The 21,084-nt window shown below is 32.6% G+C and overlaps 1 protein-coding gene across 1 annotated transcript in view; it reads right to left on the minus strand.

The window, feature by feature from the left end:
• Window positions 1-21,084, minus strand: part of LOC126751956 (uncharacterized) — a 157,274-nt gene that overhangs the window by 26,249 nt on the left and 109,941 nt on the right. Inside the window, exons 6-8 of the mRNA XM_050462435.1 lie at window positions 10,040-10,219; window positions 1,348-1,487; window positions 863-1,070 (exon numbers count right to left, since the gene is read on the minus strand). Coding sequence (XP_050318392.1) covers window positions 863-1,070; window positions 1,348-1,487; window positions 10,040-10,219 — 528 coding nt within the window. The remainder of the gene's footprint in view (window positions 1-862; window positions 1,071-1,347; window positions 1,488-10,039; window positions 10,220-21,084) is intronic.

Consider the following 21,084-nt stretch of genomic DNA (forward strand, 5'->3'; position numbering starts at 1 on the left):
TTTATATGACTTTTAGCTAATTTTATTATGCCTAATTTTATAAAACTGATTCTGATTCTCTTTTATTGTTTCACAAATTTTTTTTACATTAACAGACTTTAACATACATACATACGTATGTTAAATGGCTGAGGTTTGAAGTATTATTCAGCCTTTTAATTGATGATACTTTACCTTATTATAATATATCATATTGGCTTTTATTTTTATTTTTTTTGTGTATTAGATAATTTAGTTTGATTTAATTTAATTTTATTTTTATACTTATTTTGTATTAAATTATTTTATTTAATTCAACTTATTTCATTTTTTTATTTCATTTTAATTTTTTTAATTTAAAGTAAATTAAATTTTATTTTATTTTTGGTTAATTTATTTTATTTTATTTATTTTTATATTTTTTTGTATTCACTAATTTAATTTAGTTTAAATAATAATAATTTAATTTGTTTTAATTAAATGTTAATTAATTAAATTTAATTTAAAATTTAAATTTATTTAATTTGGTTTATTTTTTTATCATTCTTGTTTTAATTAATTTAATTTTTTTTAATATTATTTTAATTAATTTTAATACATTTTATTTTTTTTGTTTGTTTTAATTTTTTTAAATTTAATTAAATTGTATTTAAATTTACTTTAGTTTAATTTATTATATATTTTTTTTATTTTATTTTGTTTTAATTTATTTTCAACTATTTTTCATTGCCGTTTATATTTGTTTTGTGCTTTCTTATAATTTATATTATTTTTTTTATTATTTGGAATATATATTTCAGTTTCATTCATTGTTGCTACTGGGTCTTTCGCTTTTTTGTTTCATTTTCACTACCCTCAGTAATAAACATGCGCAACAACTCACCCGATATAAATGAAATTTCCGACAGCATAATCCATTTCACAGCAAAATATAAATTGATTTTCAAATATCTACCAACGCGATGATGTAATTTGATAGTGACATCGCGCGCGTGATCCATTACGGTGTCTGGCATATAAGAGAATTGCACCGGTTCGCCAGAGAAGTGTCGTCCACCAATACTAAAGAAGACCTTAGCACGCACGAACACCTATGATGGTGTTTGGAATAGAGTAGAAAAGCGACGAAACATTTTATATTTTTTATATTAAAGTGGAATAATTGTATTTAGTTTTAGGCAATTTAATAAATGTAAACAAAATCTTTAATTTTATAAAAATTTCTTCTAAGGTATTTGGTATTAATCTATAATGTTAAGTCAAATAATATTAATTTAATTTATAATCTTAAGTTAAATAACTTTTTTATTAATCTATAAGCTTAAAATTAGTCAAATAATACTTAGTTACTCCGCTTAAGTCCCTTACCTGCACATCCTTGGTGAACATATTATTTGTATGCAATATTATCGCACTGAAATTTCGCACGGTGTCAAATTCGAAAATGATTTCAACTGGTTTGCCATTCAAATCGGGTGTATCATTGCGCCAGCCGATCCATTCGTAGCCTGAAATTGGTGAAAAATGCATAAAACATTAGTAATAAGTAATAATAGTGCAATAATCATATATAATAAGTTAAAATAAATCTTCTAGTCTCCCATCTTTGCTATACTTGAAAAGTTTTTTTTGTGGAAAATATCAGTTCATGAGCTTTCACTATAGCATTAAGTGGATGAGAATTTCAATCTGCAAATACATAGAAAATACTCAGTTCCCATTGAAAAAGAGCACAGAGAACGGCAAGCATTTTAAACATGGAGCTTACGATTAAAATTTACAGTTGATGAGCTTTCATTAGCAAAATAGATTAGAGATAAGAGAAATAGATTGTGGGATATAAAGAAACTTGCTGCTGATGTACAAAATAATTATATAAAATATAAAACAATTTTTTGATACCGTATTAACCGAAGAGCTGATACGATTCGGAACGACTAGTGTTCATATAGTACAATAAAAAATATACCATGCATATTTAACGAACAGATACTTAGAGCTTTCGAGTGTAAAGCATCAAATGCAGCTTGAATTTGAAAAGGTTTTATTTCACTGGTAAGACATTTGAATTTTCTTTTGAAAAATAAAAATATTAAAGTATGATATATTAACGGAACGCTGACAAAAAGCTTTAAAAAGCTCTATTAATGTTTAGCAAAGCGTACTTAGAAATTTAGCAGGACAAAACTGACAAAATTTTGGGAGAAATTTCAATCTATTTTTTATATAAATAAACTTTAATTTTTTTCGACATCAAGTTCAGGCAGTATGGGTAATATTTTCCAATTTTTTTTAAGCTTATCGTCGAAAAATATTTTTTTTTTAAATCAAGTTAATTGTCTTCATTTTATGAATTTTAGATTTCTTTCGAAATTAGGTTTTAGGTTTCATCCACGAAAAATATAATTTTTTCTTCAAATATTTTACCTAGTATTCTTAAAATTCTTATGTCCTAATGCACCTAAAAATTTAAAAAATTTTAAAAAGAGTTTATTCTTAAACACCCAAAATTCGTTCTGTTTAGGCTGGAAACTGGTTATGGCGCTTAAATACCCTAAACTCAGCAATTCTGTGTTGTATAATTCACAATTAACTTTCTTGAAACCACTCCGACAATTTCTTAAAGCAAATTTCAAGCTAAAATTTTTACTTAATACTCAACTTTCCTTCCTCACAAAGGATTTCGTGCATGAAATCTGCTCCAACAATTATTACACAAGAAACTTATTATTGCTTTGCTGCTTCGTGTTTTCATAGAACAAGAAAGGAGGTTAAATATTTTTACAACAAACGGCGCAATGTAGCAACCACCCGCTGGCGGCAATGACTTTCAATGAAATCATAAATTCCAGCACATGTTAAATATTATGGGTTAAATGCCATTGCAGCGCCCACCCCTGCTCTTCAGCACCGCCCCAAAACACGGTGAACGCTGTCAGTTAGCTCACCTGTGTTACGCACCGTTGCTTACCCGCTCATTAGACGCATCGTAAAATTCAAAACAAAAACAAATATGCATAGGTAAAAGCAAAGTGGAGCGTTAGTAAGGGGCTAAGCAGCAGCTGAAAATAATTTGCCTTCCGCCAAGTTAACGCCGGCAGCAGGGGAACCTTAAATAACTGGAGCAAACAAAGGCTATGGCAACAAACTGTCAAACGAAAATAAATGAAGTTTTTGTTAGCCCAACTGGTTGGCAGGGGTACCTTGGGCGGTTTCACACGAAAATAGCTAGCACACGCCTGCCAGTAAACGACGAGTGCGTCACGACATTTAAACCTTTCTTGCTGGCTTGTTTACACACAGGGGTGGTGTAACGACGAGCTTTATTTAACTAGGCGGAGGCAGCAACTTAAATTTTGGACGACAAAAGTGTGTTGTTGCAGTGTGCAGACCTTACCGGTGCTACTGTTAGGGCTTGCCTTAAGAGTCAACAGTAGAGAAATCACTGAAGACTCGAGCCACGCACAAAGCAAGCAGGCTGTATATCGAAATAGTTGGGTGGGGGCCTGGAAAAAATTTTCGAAAACTGTGGCAGCGTAATAAAAACGTTGCATACTTCTACACGCCAAGGCATAAACAAAACGAGCGCACAGCGTTGCATTCGCCATAAAGTAAACGAGACGACGAAGGGGCGCTGATGGATATGTTTGCTCGAAAATGCTCAGCACTGGAGTCTCAGCTGTAGCAAGCTTCACAGAGCACGCGCCTCGAAATCAGCACATCCTCAAACCCCTTGCAAAGTATAAATAAATAAACTATTCGTCTGCTTGCATGAAACAATAATAACTTTCGAGCCGCTGCACAACTTCGCGCGTAAGAATCTTGGCATAACTAGGAAATATTGTTTGTGAAGCCCCCAAAAGTGTGCGCACACCAAAATACTTACAGAGAGTCTCACCAGCGCGTCGCAAAGTCAGAAAGACGAAATAAATTTGTTCGAGGAACCTCATTGGGGAAATGCCGCGCATTTGCTAATAAAAAGGGGAGCAAAAAAAAAGAGAAAACAAACAATCACGTCACAACAGCAGTAAAGCCGTAAGCTTCTCCGTCTACTACACATCCACTACATCCCATATAACAGTAAAAATAGTCGCCTTCGAATTATTGATAAACGCGTTTTGGCTTACAGCTCGGCGCGACAAATAAAGCAGAAACACAAATCGTAAAGAAAACAATAATAATAATAACAACGACTCGGCGTCTCATTGAAAATCAATAGCTGAGAATTCAATATTCAGCCACAGAATGCATGCCATGCGGCTTCCTATAGCCACAGCTTTTGCGCTTAAGCGTCTTTTGTTCAATTCATATTGGACTGACTGTGCCTGTGCGGCTTGCGGCGTTTGGGGTACATAGCTGAATTGGCATTTAGCTTTCCGGTAGCGGTGGTCGTGGTGCAGCCGTCTCTCATTGATTGTTGTCGCATAAAATGGACAAATTATGCGCGCATACAGCCACGTCTTCAGTCCCCCACTCTATCTGCCATTGTGGTGCTGTATTGCCGCAAGAATGCTTGTTCGCCAAAAATTCTTAACTTCATTGTGTTCATTGAAGCCAACACTGCTGTCAGTGCTGCATACCAGTTGTGGGTATGTACCGGCTATGCTCTTAAACTTAAAGTTGGAATCGATTAGATTTAATTTTTGCTGAAAATGAAGCAGCTGTGGTATGTTTTGGGACTAACTTTTTAGTAAGAGAAGATTTAGAAAATATTCCACCACAACACCAGACAGGATCGGCAGCTCTACTCTATCAAGCCTTAGGAGATGACCATTTCTACCAACTCATAAATATCGTGATCTGATATCCTTCCCACTGTAGCTTAAGCTGCATTTGATGATTATAAGCGACCTTCGTAGAGAGGTCTCCCTACTATATCATTCTTCGGAAATAGCTAGTTCTACTAACTCATGATCGTGACCTGATATTCTTCCTAGCGTACCTTAAGCTATACTTAACGGCCGTGAGAGGTCTTCAATAGAGAATATGTCCAAAGTTCTTAGTGCAGTCGAACTCTTCCTTTTGATCCATTTGGATTTAGTGTATATACCTTATTACCAATAAGTAGTTTACTAAAGAACTTGTAGATTTTCCTTGTAAACCGAAACTTCAGCGGTTTATTTTCATAAACGCTAATAGGAATCCGGAGTTAGTTGGCAACCGGAGATGCATATTTTCATAAAAATATGTAATTTTTAGGAACACGACTATAAGATCCTGAGCTGCGGACATTTAGTTAGAAACCGGAGATGGATGTTCTCAAAAGAGCGCTTCTTTTTGGTATTCTTTTTTAGTATTTCCAGAGATGCTACGTCTTTAGATTCCAATTACCAATGAGTTTTCTTTCCTTTAGTTCAGAGTATTTCCCATAAACTCTGGTGGAAATCAAGACTTGCAGATATTATGAACCGAAGAAGAATGCTCTTATAAGAACCTGTAATTTTAAGGAATCTAACGCCTGCTTTCTATAATCCTGAGCAGCGGCATGTTGAATATTCACAAAAGAGCCTGTCCTTTTTTGTATTCTTTTCTAGTAGATTGGGTGTTGTTCTTTAGATTCAAATTTCCATAAAGTCTTCTTTACTCGAGTTTTGTTTTGTGCAGTCATAGGTTTGGCGAAATCGCTCCACTGAAATGCTGGATTGAGGTATCCTTAGTAAAGAGACCGATTTTAGACTTCTTCAAGCTAATAGAAATCTTTATTTGGTTCTTAACCATAAAATTTCTGGAAAATATAATAGTATTGGAATCTTCATAGCATCAGCAAGTCAGTCCAATATTTTGCAACTGATATTATCACCGGCGCCAAAATAGATAAAATATGTCTGCAGCTTCGGCTCTGGAACACATACCTACACACAAAATCCACCAAAAATCTTTCGTTGCAACTTTCCGTTAAATTTTCGTAAACTTTAAACAACTTTATTTGCATTAAAGTTAGCGAAGGAAACAAGGAAGTTTATTTAAGCTTTTACTCACTCACTCTCACCGCTCACGGCAGCGCGCGCAAATCGCCTTAGCAATCAAATGAGCAGAGTTTATGAGTTCCTTTTTGGCACGACGAAGTAGTACCTAGCTGTATTTGGTCTTCCAGCCGTCGTCTCAATTTGTACAGACAGCTGTAAGTTAGTATTATTGTCTGTCTGCTGTTGTGGCTTTGTATGTGTGTGTGTGTTTGTCAGACAGTCTGCACGGTAAACTAACAGTCGGTGGCTCAGAGCTCTCTACATTATTATTGGCAATAAGTAGTAGAGTTGCGTTGAAGCCAACGACCACGAAGCGACAACGCATTCTATAAATGCTTATGGTTGTATTTATTTGTGTGTGTGTGTGGCATGGCAAAATGGCTGTCCGCAACTGCTGCCGGATCCTGCAGTAATGAGAAACTTTTCTACTTAAAATGTAAAGTTTTCAATAATTTCGATTATTGGCGACTGGCCAAGGGAATTTATTTATTTGCATGCGGATGTGAACATAGCGATAAATATATATGTATGTATATATACATATAAATGAATGTACATATATAAGCTAAGTTTATTTTCAAATAGTTTGCTTATTTCTGCTGCTTTCCAAATGATTTCGGCGACGATTGTGTTTGCGTGTGTCTGTTTGTGGACAAACGACATGTAAACAACCTACCATTGGTTGACTCTACGTCGGTTGAAGGCGCCTGGGTACACGCATTGACGGAAGCGACGTACATTTGGCGGCACAAAGTAAGTAGAAAGCGCTTTAAATGTGACGTTGTGGAGAAAGTGGTATTCGTTCTTATGCTTGTTTGTGTATGTGGCATTGAATGCCAGTGTTGCCATAAATTATCAAATATGCGTGTTATGTACATTTTACAGCGCTGTTTTTACTTCTTTTACTGCCGCTTAACTACTATTGACTCCTTTCGAACTATCTTTTCACACAAATATTGTACCAAATGTAGATAAGTGTATGGATTAGGGTGTCCGTAATTTCAATTTTTTCTGGTGAAGTTTCAGCTTTTGCGCTAAAAAACATACAGCACAATTGAGCTCTTTATTGTTAGTTTATACGGTGCTAAAATCATGTTTCTTTCCTATGAACAATATATTGTCCAATATGGGAATTTTTGGTATTGAAGCCGTCTAATGTTTCAGTTTCCATAATATCAAATTAATGTTCAACCAACAAATAACCCCTAGGGAAATTTTTCTATTGACGCAGTTATCACATGCGGACATTCGGAAGATATTTTAGGCGTAAGAAATAAGAAATAAAAAAATACCCCTTAAGGAAATTTTCAATCGACTTAATTATCCTTATTTAAATACAAAAGAGATAACGTAGACGCATAAAAATTACAAAGATGTTAAATGAAAAATTTCCTTGATGAGGGAAATTTTTTATTTTGATGTTATATCAAGTAATCATTATAATGAACAGAAGGCATATGAAATTAACGTTCAACTTAAAAATAACGCCTTGGGAAATTTTTCTATCGACATAATTATCATAATTTGGACATTCGGAACATATTGTCGACGAAAAATATACGGAATCAAAAAATACCCTTTAGGGAAATTTTCAATTGACTTAATAATTAAAAGCTTGAACTTTACCAGCATCATTTTTAAACATTTTTTCACGGTATTTAAGCAAAACTATAAAAAAGAATTTAAAAAAATTAACCAAATTTACAAAAAGCTTTCAAATCCACCCTAATGTATATGTATTTTTGCATGGGTGTTCATATATTTCTCTTGGCACGCGTTTGTTATGCTTCGCATTGCTAAAAAAAATATTTATTTTGTTCATTGATGAGGAAATTATTTATTTGTTTGCCGAAAGTTTTTAATTTAGCCAGCAATTCATTGTCTCCGCTGGGTGCGCGCGCCTACTCCGAAATGCCAAAGGATGAAGTATGGACGCCAAGCTGCTGCTAACTCACTTGCATTGTCCATAAGTTTGGTAGTAATGCATTCTAAGTGTGCTTTAGCAAAACAAATGGCAGTCAGTGGCGGGTTAAATGTCGCAAAATACATATAAAATATTTTGTATAGACATATATACATATATATGTATATACATTTATATCATATCCGGCGCAAATGCCATTACAGCAAGCGATTGAACGATAGTGTGAGTGCTTGTATATACATTATTATCGTTAGCAATTTAGTCCTTGCTTGGCGCTGAATACTACTACACTCACACTGCTACGTAAGTGAGTTTGTCAAAGGGCAGGCAGAAGAATTGCAAATGGACACGAAAAAGTTCCATTAAACTTATGCTAAACTTTTGTAATTATTTGATACTAATCAGTTTTAATGAAGTATTGCTATATGTTTGTATAAGTGTGTCTGTATGCAAGCTTTTCATAACTCTTAAACGTCTGCGCTCCCTAAAACCATCTGCATTTAACTGCTTTTGGCTACAATGGATATCCTTTCAATTTTCTTCAACCTTCAGAGTTGCTTACACAAACATACATATATGTACATACCTACACCTATATGCAGACACACAAATACAGACTTAGATACCTAAGCACACACATACCATAACTACCAGCAACCAAATTGATGAATTTGTGCGCTAAAAGTGAAATGTACGCAAAACGCCGGCAACATTTTCGAAAGCCATGAAGAAAGCTACGAAGAAATATGCAATGCATCAGCAGTTTATCGTCTTACTTGCGCGCACACACATACAAATATTATATGTATATGTATATCACCCATTTATTTAATGTAAGACGCATAGTAGTTGCTTATTTAGCATTTGTGCGCTTTAGTTTGCTGGTGTTGCTTTATTATTACATTTGGGTTAAGGTAAGCAGTTTCCATCAAACTTTGTTCAATTTCATTTATTCAAGTATTTCAGCTTTTATGCACTTGAATTAAGTTAATTTGAGTTTTGTGTGCCAACTTTGCGGCGAAGTGCGGGGAAATTTACAGATTAAACTGAGAAAGTGAGATTGCTTGGTCTTGTAGAAAGGCAATTCCTTTAATAAAAGTTTGGTGTATATATACATACATACATATGTAAACAGCTACGTAAAAAGTTTCAATATTTCACATATTGAAATTGTAGCTATACAAGTAAGATTAAAAATCTTTCAAAAATACTAAAACTGTAAAACAATTCTTAAGGTAAACTTTTGTAAATTATATAATATAGAAAGTTTTAAATTGTATGCAATAGTGACATCCTATGGAATATCAAAATCAAAATTTCCTTAAAAAAGAAATTTGCATTTAACTTCCCGCTTAAGGAAATTTTAAATATTAGAACTGTAGCCATACAAGTAAGATTAAAAATCTTTCAAAAATACTAAAACTGTAAAAATCTCCTTAAGGGAAATTTGTGTAAATGGTGTAACATATAAAATTTTAAGTTGTATACAGTTGTAATATTCCCTATAATATCAAAATCAAAATTTCCTAATGAGGGAAATTTTTTAACTACAAAGTTTGCCCAAAACATATTTTTTACAAACAACATATTATTAAATGTAGAACGATAGAAAATGTCAAGGTAAGATATGCAGAAACTGCCAAAATTATATTATACACATACAAAAGATCTCCTCAAAGCTTATATCAAAGTTGCTCACTATTTACAAATTAATGGGCGTTTTGAGACCACATCTAGTAAATGTTGCAGAATTTTCAATATAATCAATGTAGATTAGCCACTCTAGCCAATATTTAATGAAAAATAAAATTTCCCCAAAAAAGGATATTTTCTAATGGTACGCTTTTTAGGCAATTAATATACTATAAAATCTAAAAAAACAATAGCCAATATTTAATGGCAAACACAATTTCCACAAAAAGGGAAATTTTCTAAAGGTACTCTTTAATTGCAATTCATAGGGTAAAAAATTTGAAAAAAGCAATCGACTTAAAAAAAATTACCAGACATGTAAAAAAAAATATCCCAGAAGGGTATTTTTTTTAAGTATTACTGTTAAGCAAGTTTTAAACACATTACATGCAAATAGTTTTAAAACTTCAAAAACTCAACCAAATGCTCATTTCTAATTTCTTACTTAAAACTTTAATTTCCTAATATACCAACTCACCTTTGCCAAATCCATGTATATCAGTGCGAAAATTATCCTTGCCCTTTTGACCATCCACCAGTTGGCCCAATCCATCAACAAAGCGATCACCTTGCTCATAACCATCATAAGTCTTGTCTGACAGATCGACTTCCATGCCACGTTGTACGCCTTTCGGTATGCTATACGATACGATACCCTCTGCAAAATATATAGAAACAAAATTTTAGCACAAGCGTAGACATAAATTTAAATTTAAATGAAGAACGTGTGGGTATTTAGCTTTAAGAGAGGCAAATACTTTAATATATAGTGTGGTAAATAAAGTAAGAAATGAGGCACACGTGCAAGTCAAGCAAGCAAACCAGTCGTGTTACCACATTTTCGGTCATACTAGTTTATGTTGCTGTTTTTGGTTATAACACTGAGGCATGAGACAAGCGCGTAATAGTAGACATTGAGACATGTTTTTAGCACCCACACACACACGCATGTTTGTGTGTGCGACGCGTTGCTGACGAAGACAAACGACTGATGAGATATTGCTTCCCCTGCTAGAGGATACAGCTTTCCTCACAAATAATGTGTGTATATTTACACGAACTTGCCGATGTGCCTCTTTGTATGCACACAACTGGGGATCTCTTTACATAAACCATATTAAATTACAAAAACTTCTGCGTATTTAAAATTGATAGTTTAGCGGCTATTTTCGTGGAAACACTACTATGGTTGCGGCAGACATACAGTGAAGTGGTATGCTTTAGTTGTTTGGAGAAAGTTATGAAGGGCATGAGTTAAAGAGAAATTTAAGAATATTGTTATGGAAGATGAAAGATGAAATACCATTGTTTGCTTTAATGTAGAGTAAACGATTTTAAAAACAAATATATTTCAGCAATATCGTACAATATACTTTGTATATTTTGAGAATATCTGGTATCATTATTTTGTTCAGCCAGCATATCAAATTAATGTTCAAGTTACCATATTTAGGCTATTCAGAAGATATTGTAGGCGTAAAAAATTACGAAATCAAAAAATTTCCCTATTTTCCCTCCCAGATGAGGGAAATTTTTTATTTTGATATTATTTTAAGTAAATATTATTACGTACAGCCGGCATATTAAATTAATGTTCAAGTTAAAAATTACCCCTAGGGAAATTTTTCTATCATTGAATATTCAGAAGATATTGAAGACGTAAAAAATTGCGATATCAAAAAATACTCCTTAGGGAAATCAATCGACCTAATTATCATAATTAAGATATTAAAGAGATGACGTAGACGCAAAAAAAAATGCAAAGATGCTAAATTAAAAATTTCCCATGTGAGTAAAAAATTTTATTTTGATGTTATTTCAAGTAATTATGCTAACTTAACAACTTTATGCTATTTCTATAAAAATTTATATTTGTTTCCTTATCATTTAATCATAATTTTATATCTGAAAATCCTATAATATGTGAGCAAAATAAAACGTATTTATTTAACATAGTGAAAATTTTGCAACTTTTTGTTTCTGAACCGTCAACAGCAACATGAATTTCCATTTTGTTCATTTCCTTTGTGTGCGCTGGCGGAAAGCACACACGCCACAATAAGGCAATGTGGCATGTCATGTTACACCCACAAACAGCAGTGAAATGTGGGCACTTACACACACACGAAGCTGTATTTATATATTTACAGTTATACTTTTGTGCGAATTCTTAACGCTGCCGTTTTTCACTTTTTGTCGGTTGACAGTCTTTTGTTGCATAACCGAAAAATATAGCATTCACGCAAGTTACAAGGGGTTAAATGGCGTTAAAGTATGAAGAAGCGGCAACAACTACAACAACCAGCAATGAAATGCCACCAACAGTGTTAACAGTCAAAAGACAATAACAATTTCTTAGATATGTTCGTATGTATATAACATGCATACTCCACACATATGTATGTGTATGAATATATGTACATTTAAACACCCAACAACCATAACATTGTTGATGACGACGATGGCATCGCCGACAGGAACAACAAAAGCCGCTCATTTGTTTCGCTGCAGCGCGTCCGCCAACAGCGACAGCAAAGATTCGTGGCAGGACAGACATGACAGTGCGCCACCACACCAAAAACAACAACTATAACAATTACAAAAAAACAACAACTACATCAGCTGATAGTGGCGCTAGTTGAGTCGCCAACAACAACAAGCAACCTGCGAATATTAAAAGAAATCAACAAAAAGTTGAAAAAATCCTTGGTTTTAAAGGGAGTAGGAAAAATAATGCTGCCATTCAGCATGTTGACACGCAATAAAATCGCATGCTAACATGAAAATGACAGAGCGCGCGCTAAAACAACAGCAATGACCATGGCAGTGCGCTCACGGCAACAATGACAACCAGTAATAATAACTACAATGCAGCTACAACAACAAATGTGTATTTGTAAAGACAGTAGACATGCTGTAAGCGCAAAGTCGAACGCGTGTTGCCAACTATGCATAAGGATATACATATGTATATGTGGTACATTGTATGTATGTATGTATGTCTACCAGAGCAAATACAGCTGTGCTGACAATATAATATGGAGAGTGAATTTTTGCTAACTACTAGTATAACGAATGTAGTGACTACTGTTTGATTAAATATGTGCATGTATTATATACACACACATACATACACATGTACATACATTTGTATGTATTAATCGTGAGGCTAAATGCTTAAACTGATTGAAGTTGTATTGAATAAATATGAAAGTTTCTATTGAAGGAAAAATATGAAAATATTTTATTATACCTACATGAATACAATATTTTGTTGCAGAAGTTCTTAAAATAATAAAAAAAAACCTGTTTTCCAAACATTTTCTGAATTAAAAATTTTATTCAGTTTCGATAGCTAAAAAAATATGATTACAAAAATTACCCTCCGAGAAATTTTATTTTTTATGCTTTAATGTAGCACAATTATTTAAAAAGATGACAAAAATTTACGAAATAGCAACAAACTCAAAATTTCCCTTTTAGGGAAATTGATGTTTTATGCTTTGGTATAGCACAATTGTTTATAAGGGTCTCAGAAATTCACCAAGAGCAACAAACACAAAATATCCCCCGAAGGGAAATTTTATTTTCTGCTTAAAAATCATAGCAGTTAGCTTCGTTGTGCATTTGGTGTTGTTTAAAGTTTAATTCATAGAATAAAAACTAAACAAGACTTGAGATAGTGGATTTACTTAATTTTTTTTGTACATGTAAACATACTTGTCTACATAAAATGCGAATGTTGCATATTATTGAAGTAATCAATAGCGCCTCTTATATTAATTTAATTATTTTATTCGTTGTACTTAAAACCCAGTCACTTTAATTTAAGACCAACACGCGTAAAGCTTTCGCTTTCTGCTACATTCAAAATATCCCTCATGCGCATTTGCTGGCTTGCAGCGCAATTTAAATAAATAATATATAAAATATATTATATCCTTGAATATCCTGTGCTCTCAATAGCACAGGATATGTTTACAAGCTGCCAGCGTCAATGCTCATCAGCACTGAGGCCGGATTGTAGGAAGTTATGCGTAATGCCGACGCATGCAGTTTAATTTATAAGTACATACATATGTATGTATTTTACATATATGGGTGGGTGCATATGTTTATTTCTGTATGAATATATTATCAATGCAACATAAAGCATTTAATATTTCACAACATTTTAATCCTCCATACGTTTTAGCTGGTTAATGTTGCTGCATGTGGGCTTTCATGCATACATTCGCACATTTATATAAACACATATGTACATACTTCCGCATGTTTGTATGTAGTACTATGTATGCTTTTAATTCTCGCGGTCAAGTACAGTATGTTTGCAATTTTCATAAATAATTTCCACAGGAAAATCACATAAATAATTCTGACTTCCGTTCATTTAGCATGAATGCCCAATGTGCATATTTATGGTTGCATACACATACATAAGTACAAATATTGTATACTATATATAAATAAGTTATATATGTACATAAGTACAAACATATGTATGTACATAAGTGCTACATAAATTTATAAGTAATTGCGGCAGCTTGCAACACACACAATTGTCCGTGAAGTTATTGCTGATTATAATTTATTTATTCCACACATTTGCTGCTGATTTTATGACAATGCTTGCAATAATATTTGTGGAATTAATACGCGAGCATATGTATGTATAATATGCACATAAATATATGATTTTTTGGTTAAATTTATTTTATTGCATGTGCAATAAAATTTTAAAATTTGTGAAATACTTATGAAAATTTTATGAATTAAAATGTTATTCGCGGTTGAAAATATATTTATCAGCAGGGTAATAAAAGTTTACGGCTGTAATTACTACTAAAGTAGACTTTTGAAACAGTGCAGCAAAAAAAAAATAGAAAATGAAAAAGTTTTCTGGAAAACCTCAAAAGCCACTGTACTCATAGACGCCGAGTCAAAAAAAAAAAATAAGAGGAACGAACGAGGATTTATATCCGAGCGACTACTATCGCCTTAACATCCAATAATTTTAAGACAAAAATTCTTGCTGTCACAACAATAACAACAACAAGTTTTACAAGCATTTTATAGCAAACCAAACTATTACTATAATTTACATTAAGGAGTCCTTTATCTGCTGAAAAAAAATCTATTTGAAAGAAATCTCTGCAGGTAAGAGTAAACTCCCAAGCTTATTAATTACATGTATGGGCATCTGAGGGCATTTGAACGATCTTTAAGGCTTCTTAGTTACATCTAGCAATCTCTGAGTGTCTTTGGATGAATTCACGATGTCAAGCAATTCGTTTACTTCCTCACTTGTGGACAACTCGCCAAGGGAAGTTCAGCTCGACTTTATTTTCTCAAAAGAAAACTTATAGTTCTGCTCAACTTTAGTATCTCAAAAACAATAAACGAACTTATTTTTCGTATATTCTTTGTGGATGCTAATAAAAATAGTTGCTGAGCTAAGAGGCAGGTAGGTCAATTACTATGACATCATCTATTCAACGAAATAGGCTAGAATCGTCTTTTGTTCTATATAGTCAAGGTCGAACTCTTGATGGTCTTCAAAATTCATCCCTTTAACAAAAATGGAATCTCCAGATAGAAATCTAGTTTAAAACCTGATTTGATACACCTGTTTTTGGAACTCGTATACTGGATACATTTTTAAAGGGCTGTCACTATGATTAATTTCAGAAAAATTGTCTTGGGTGAGAGCTCAAGAAAATACCCTGTTACAGAAATTGTTGAGAGCAATTTGCGTTAATATCCTTCCTCAACATCTTATTAAATGTGGATCATCACTGTCAGCGTGGAACTCATCTCACATAACTTAACTTTTAGCTGCTGCAATAGCCGAAACACTTAGCAACCAACTTACAAATTCCTTCCTTAGTACAATAAATTCTAAATCTAATAAATTATTCAAAATGTTAGTGCAACACTCTTCATGAAGTAGTTGTGCTGAGGCCTCTAGAGCTGAAAACCTTAATACATATTTTCCACTAAATACTTTGGAAGCATTTTATTACAAATTTCCCTTATAAACCAAATTGAGGAAATTTTATATTCTGCTGTTTCTTTTTGTTTACTCAGCAAAAATGTCTAAGGGTTCATATATTTCATTTATAGTGGTCCATTCAAAAATATCCCCAGATGGATTTTTTTAAATTTATATTTAAAGTTATTTAAACTTAATTATTTCCACTAAACACTTTGTAAGCATTTTATTACCAAATTTCTTTCTATAACAATAGAAGTAATTTAGTATTTGTTTGGAATATATTTGATTCATAGCGGTATGTTTAAAAATATTCCCAACGGGGAGTTATTTTTATTTTTATTTGAGGTTTTCTGTTAAAATCAAAGATGTGGAGAAGTGGAAACGACTAAGTTTTAGACGTCATGAGTTGAAATCTTAACTTTCCACTAAACACTATGGAGCCAATTTAATATAAATATGGTGTGCTTAAAAATATCCCTAAGAAGGAATTTTTTGTTACTGTAAATTAGAAGTTTTCGGTAAAAAAAATGAATGCAAGTAAAAACGAAGAACTTTGAGGCTACTTAAGAACCATTTTAATATAAATTTCCCTTCCATACCTAACATAGGAAATTTAATACAATTTTGTATTTGTTGTTTCCTTGAATAAAAAATGTGTTGAGGTATGTACATACATACATATGAGACATATGGTCTGTTTGAAAATATCCCTAACGGGGATTGTTTTTTTATTTATATTTGAAATTTTTTAATAAAATCAAAGATGTGGAGAAGTGGAAACGATTGATTTTTAGAACCCAATAGTTGAAGTCTTAATACTTTTCATTGAACACTTTGGAACCATTTTATTATAAAATTTCCTTCATTAATAAATATAGGACATTTTGTATGCGTTTGAATTGTTTATTTTCTTTAACAAAAAATGTTTGGAGATAAATATATTTCATATATATGGTCTGCTGAAAAATATCCCTAAGTTGGGATTATCTTTTTACTCTATATTTGAAATTTTCTGTTAAAAAATTATATTTGCAAGTAAAAAACGAATAATTCTGTGGCTAAAAGATTGAACATTTTAACACTGGCTACCTGAAACACTTAAAAATCAGTTTAACACAGATTTCCCTTTTTAACTTATATAGGAAGTTGAATATTCGTTTGCAATTGTAGTTTTTTGCAATAAAATATGAGTAGTCATACATACTATAAATTTCATTCATATACTCTGTTCAAAAATATCCCGCATGAGGATTTTTTTTTACTATATATATGATGTTTTCTGTTTACAAGAAAGATATGAAAGTTAAAGTTACACATGTATATTTCATTCATATTATCTGTTCAAAAATTTGCCATTAATATGTGATATTTCCGGAGAAAATTAATGCATTTCAAAGGCATTACTAATAATAAAATACAATACAACCAAGTGAGGTAATTTTGAAAAACCTACAATATTTGTCTAAATTTTTCATTAATTAAAGTATCCTGGCTTCAACTACAAGTTCACAAGCGAAGGTGAAACATTTGAATCCTTGCTGTCAGCTACCGTGACCTGAGTTCAGTAATGTCAGTCTGACATACTCCCTCTATAGACTTACTTACTTGAACTTTAATGTACATACATACATATGTACATGTCCACATCCCAACTGTTTGTGTCAAAACACGCACACTTACCGAGTATCATTAAGTGTAATTATGTGATTTTTGGTAATTACACGAAATTTCATATCAACGACCAGCAAGTACAATGTACAGTGCCAATAGAGCTAATGATAAAAAGTACAAATGTGCAATAAGAACAACAACAAAGTATGCATTTTGATGAAGCTTCAGGGATAATAATGCCCATTTGCGCTGGCGCGATTAGTAATTTTAGTGTGCTTTGGCCGCTCGCACACGCATACATGCTTGTGCATGATTAAAAATGTAGATATGTTTTAGGCGCGTGGACACGTGTGCGATTATATTTCGACGTATTGGGATTTTCGTAAATTTCCTGCGTTCATTGAAATTGAGTGAAATTTTCTCCTGCTCGCATATGCAAACATAAGTATGTAATGTGTATAAATTTGTAATAGTATGCGCTCATATGTTATCCCCTACGGCAAAGGATATTATAAATGGCGCTCATTAGGTGCGCTAGCATATTTGTGCGTTAGGATAATTACGCAGTTCCAAATTATATGATGCATTGTTGTAATTGTACAGGTTTTTCGCTTTTGTGTAACGTGAAAATATTTGCTGCATTTTCAATAATTTCACATTGAGTACGGTTAATATGGCACATGTATTAGGTCATAATGTCATTAAGCCACCACATTGACTATATCTATTATTTACGTTTTTAATTAACACACAGGTGACTAAAATATGTATGAATTTTTGTTTAATTGCTTGTATGCGAGCGTATTCGCAGTTATTATAGTGGATTAATGTTTTGGAAGATAATATGTGTGACATGAGCAATTTTAACACCTAGCAACCGTAGATTCTAAAAGCGAAGGATTATTTTTCGTTGTAATAAAAACGTGGGGGAATTTTTGTGGCATGATAAAACTTATATTAATGATAGCTTCAATCATTAGAAATTAAATAAAGTTTAATTCAAGTAATTTCAGCAAAAATACATACATACATATGTATGCATGTACATATGTACATACATATATATTGTATCACATAATAAAAATCAAATATAAGACTTTTTAGCGGCATTTTCTTTAATTTATATAGTGATTGATTTTATTTTCTGTTAAGCTACCTTTATTATACATAAAATACAAATTACCCAACAAAGGAAATTAAGATTTTATTTAAAATAATATTAAAACAATGCAATATAATAACAGCAAGTTGTAATTTAGGAAATTTTCGTGCCTATTAAAAATTACCCCAGAAAGGGAAATTTTAATTTAGTTTAAAAAATACTAAAGTAGCATTAATACGTATATTTATTTTATGTATATTAGTTTTTTATCGTAATATTACGTAATATTTGCGAATTCCTAAGGCATTTTTATTTTACAATGTGATTAATGACTGCTAATAAATTGTGTGAAATGTACATAATTATCATGCAAAATAATTCAAAAAGGAGTTCGTATCTAGAAACTTATTAAATGGTTATAGTCATAGACCAAAATTCAAAAAATGGTTGGAAATACATACATATGTACATACTATGTACATATGTATATATTATACAAATTTTTACATACACATTAACCATATGTACATATATTTCTTATGCAAGTAGTGTTAATAAAATTCTTGTAATTGTAATTGAAAATACTGTTTTAGCAGAAAGAAGTACATATTGCGCAAAAACCAAACTTATATCCTTTTGAAGTGCACATTTCTTAAAAAAGAAGGTATTAACAATTTACAAATCTTCAACGAAGCGCACTAAATTTGCAAAACATACATACATATGTATGTATGTACATATATGTATGTATATGTATATGTATGTATGTATATGTATGTATCTTTGTTCTAAGTGCACAAAAAAATTTCCTTATAAGAATGAACACCATTTATAGCAAGTTTGACCATTTTAGTAGAAAAAATACATATTACGCACATTTTTTTTTACAAATTTCCCAGCGATACAAAATATTCCTAGTTAAGGAAATTTAATATTTGTTTGCATTTGCTGCTTTCCTTAATAGAAAATTTGTTGAAATACATAACTTTCTTTTGCAAGCCAAATTAAAAAATATCCCTCAAAAGGGAAATTTTGTTCTGCTTTATTTTTAAGTTTTCAGCTAAAAAAAAGTTGCGAATAAATGAAAACATATGAGTTTAGTTCATCTAGTAATGATATAATTTCAAACAACGAGTAGATGATTAAGTTTTTAGTAGACTACATAATATCTGGTAGTTAATTCCTACAAAAACATGCTGCGGACTAATTGCAAAAATTAACGGTAAATATTTTGTAAACATTTAATAAAAAATACTACCTTACGATGGCTAACAAGCGCAAATGCATTAAAGTACATACGTGGCGGATTTTCTGAGCAGGTATTTTTGTGGGCGTGTGCGTATTCATGTGTGCGCATTCATCACTGCATCAATTGAATGGAAAAGTGTTGTATTAAATCAAACGAATTTAATTACGGCTCATAAATCTATGTTCAAATGTCAGCGCGCGGTTCAGGCAAACCCATTTCGGACGTGAGTGGTGGTGTACATGTATTTATATGTGTGCGTGGCTAAGTACATTTAAATAGGCAGGGGTTTTATGGAAAAGTGCATTAAGAGAAATAACAACTAGCGTAATTACATGCAACCACGGTGAGGCATTACTAATCGTTAACAAATTGTAATCATAAATTATTGGAAAAAGTGAAATGGAAACCCACGCATGTTTTGGATGAGCGGAGACTTTGAGGCGCATTCTTGTATTATTATAATTATTTTTTGTTGTTGTATAAAACAATTCAACACTAAAGGGAAAGTGTGAGAAACGTGTGACTTGAGTGCCAGCGACGAGGGTGAGTTCGTAATTAATGTGGGTTGTGGGCGCAGGCGGTTGCACTTAGTGTTTGGAAGACATATTTGGAGGAGGAAACAGAAAAATTACAGAACTTATCTATATACAAGCCTGCACGTGAAAAATAATGAGACATAGAAAATTTTAAGAAACCATCAACCAAACACGCACGCAAAAATTCTTAAGAAATCTCGCTGCCACACCTCACACCGCAAACGCTGCATAAAAGTTTATGAAAACATTAACGCCACAAAAAAAAATATATATATATGCAATCAAGCACCGAAAAGCAATAGCTAATATGTTTTGAGGGTTACAATAAATAACGCTAAGGTCAACATGCAAAGCCACTTGAGCGCCTTGCGGCATGCAATTGCAGCGCAAAAAGACAAGGAAAATATTTCGCTTGAGTGGAGGGCAAAAGTGCGCCAAAAGCAAAACAACACGGCAAAAAATATTAATGTGAGAATTGAGTAAGCTATGCAAAGTGGGCGGCGCGCAAAGGGAAAAAGCGGACAATGCTAAAAAAAAAATAAGAAAATTGTAGGTAAGTGGCTCCATCTGGCGCTGTCTGCGATGCTTTGCATGGCGCACCCAAGCGTACAGGCAAGCTCAAATGGACACATTATTCTTGCCTAGCTTGCGTAGTTTTTGTTGTTGTCACTTTTTTACATTTTTATATGCCGCGATAAGCATTTTTCTCTATTTTTATTTTTTTTCAACTTTTTTAACATATTAAAAGCCTTTTCACGCTTCGACTTTATGCCGCTCCATTGTTGTTGGCAAGCAATGGTCAATAAACAAATAAGCAAATATAATAACGACGAGCTGAAATAGTAAAACATCATCATAATCACAGTCGTCTGGAGCGCATAAGACGCATTGGTGGCGATAAGCCAAACGTTAAATGTGGCCAGCACTCAACAATAATGCAAGCGCCACAAGAAATGTGTGTGCATGACAGAGGGAGCCACAGGCTACAGACGTGTGTGGAATATTTGTAGAGTGGTGAAAAGACATACCA

Source organism: Bactrocera neohumeralis, chromosome 3 (genome assembly GCF_024586455.1).
Source record: "Bactrocera neohumeralis isolate Rockhampton chromosome 3, APGP_CSIRO_Bneo_wtdbg2-racon-allhic-juicebox.fasta_v2, whole genome shotgun sequence".
In the NCBI taxonomy this organism is placed as follows: domain Eukaryota; kingdom Metazoa; phylum Arthropoda; class Insecta; order Diptera; family Tephritidae; genus Bactrocera; species Bactrocera neohumeralis.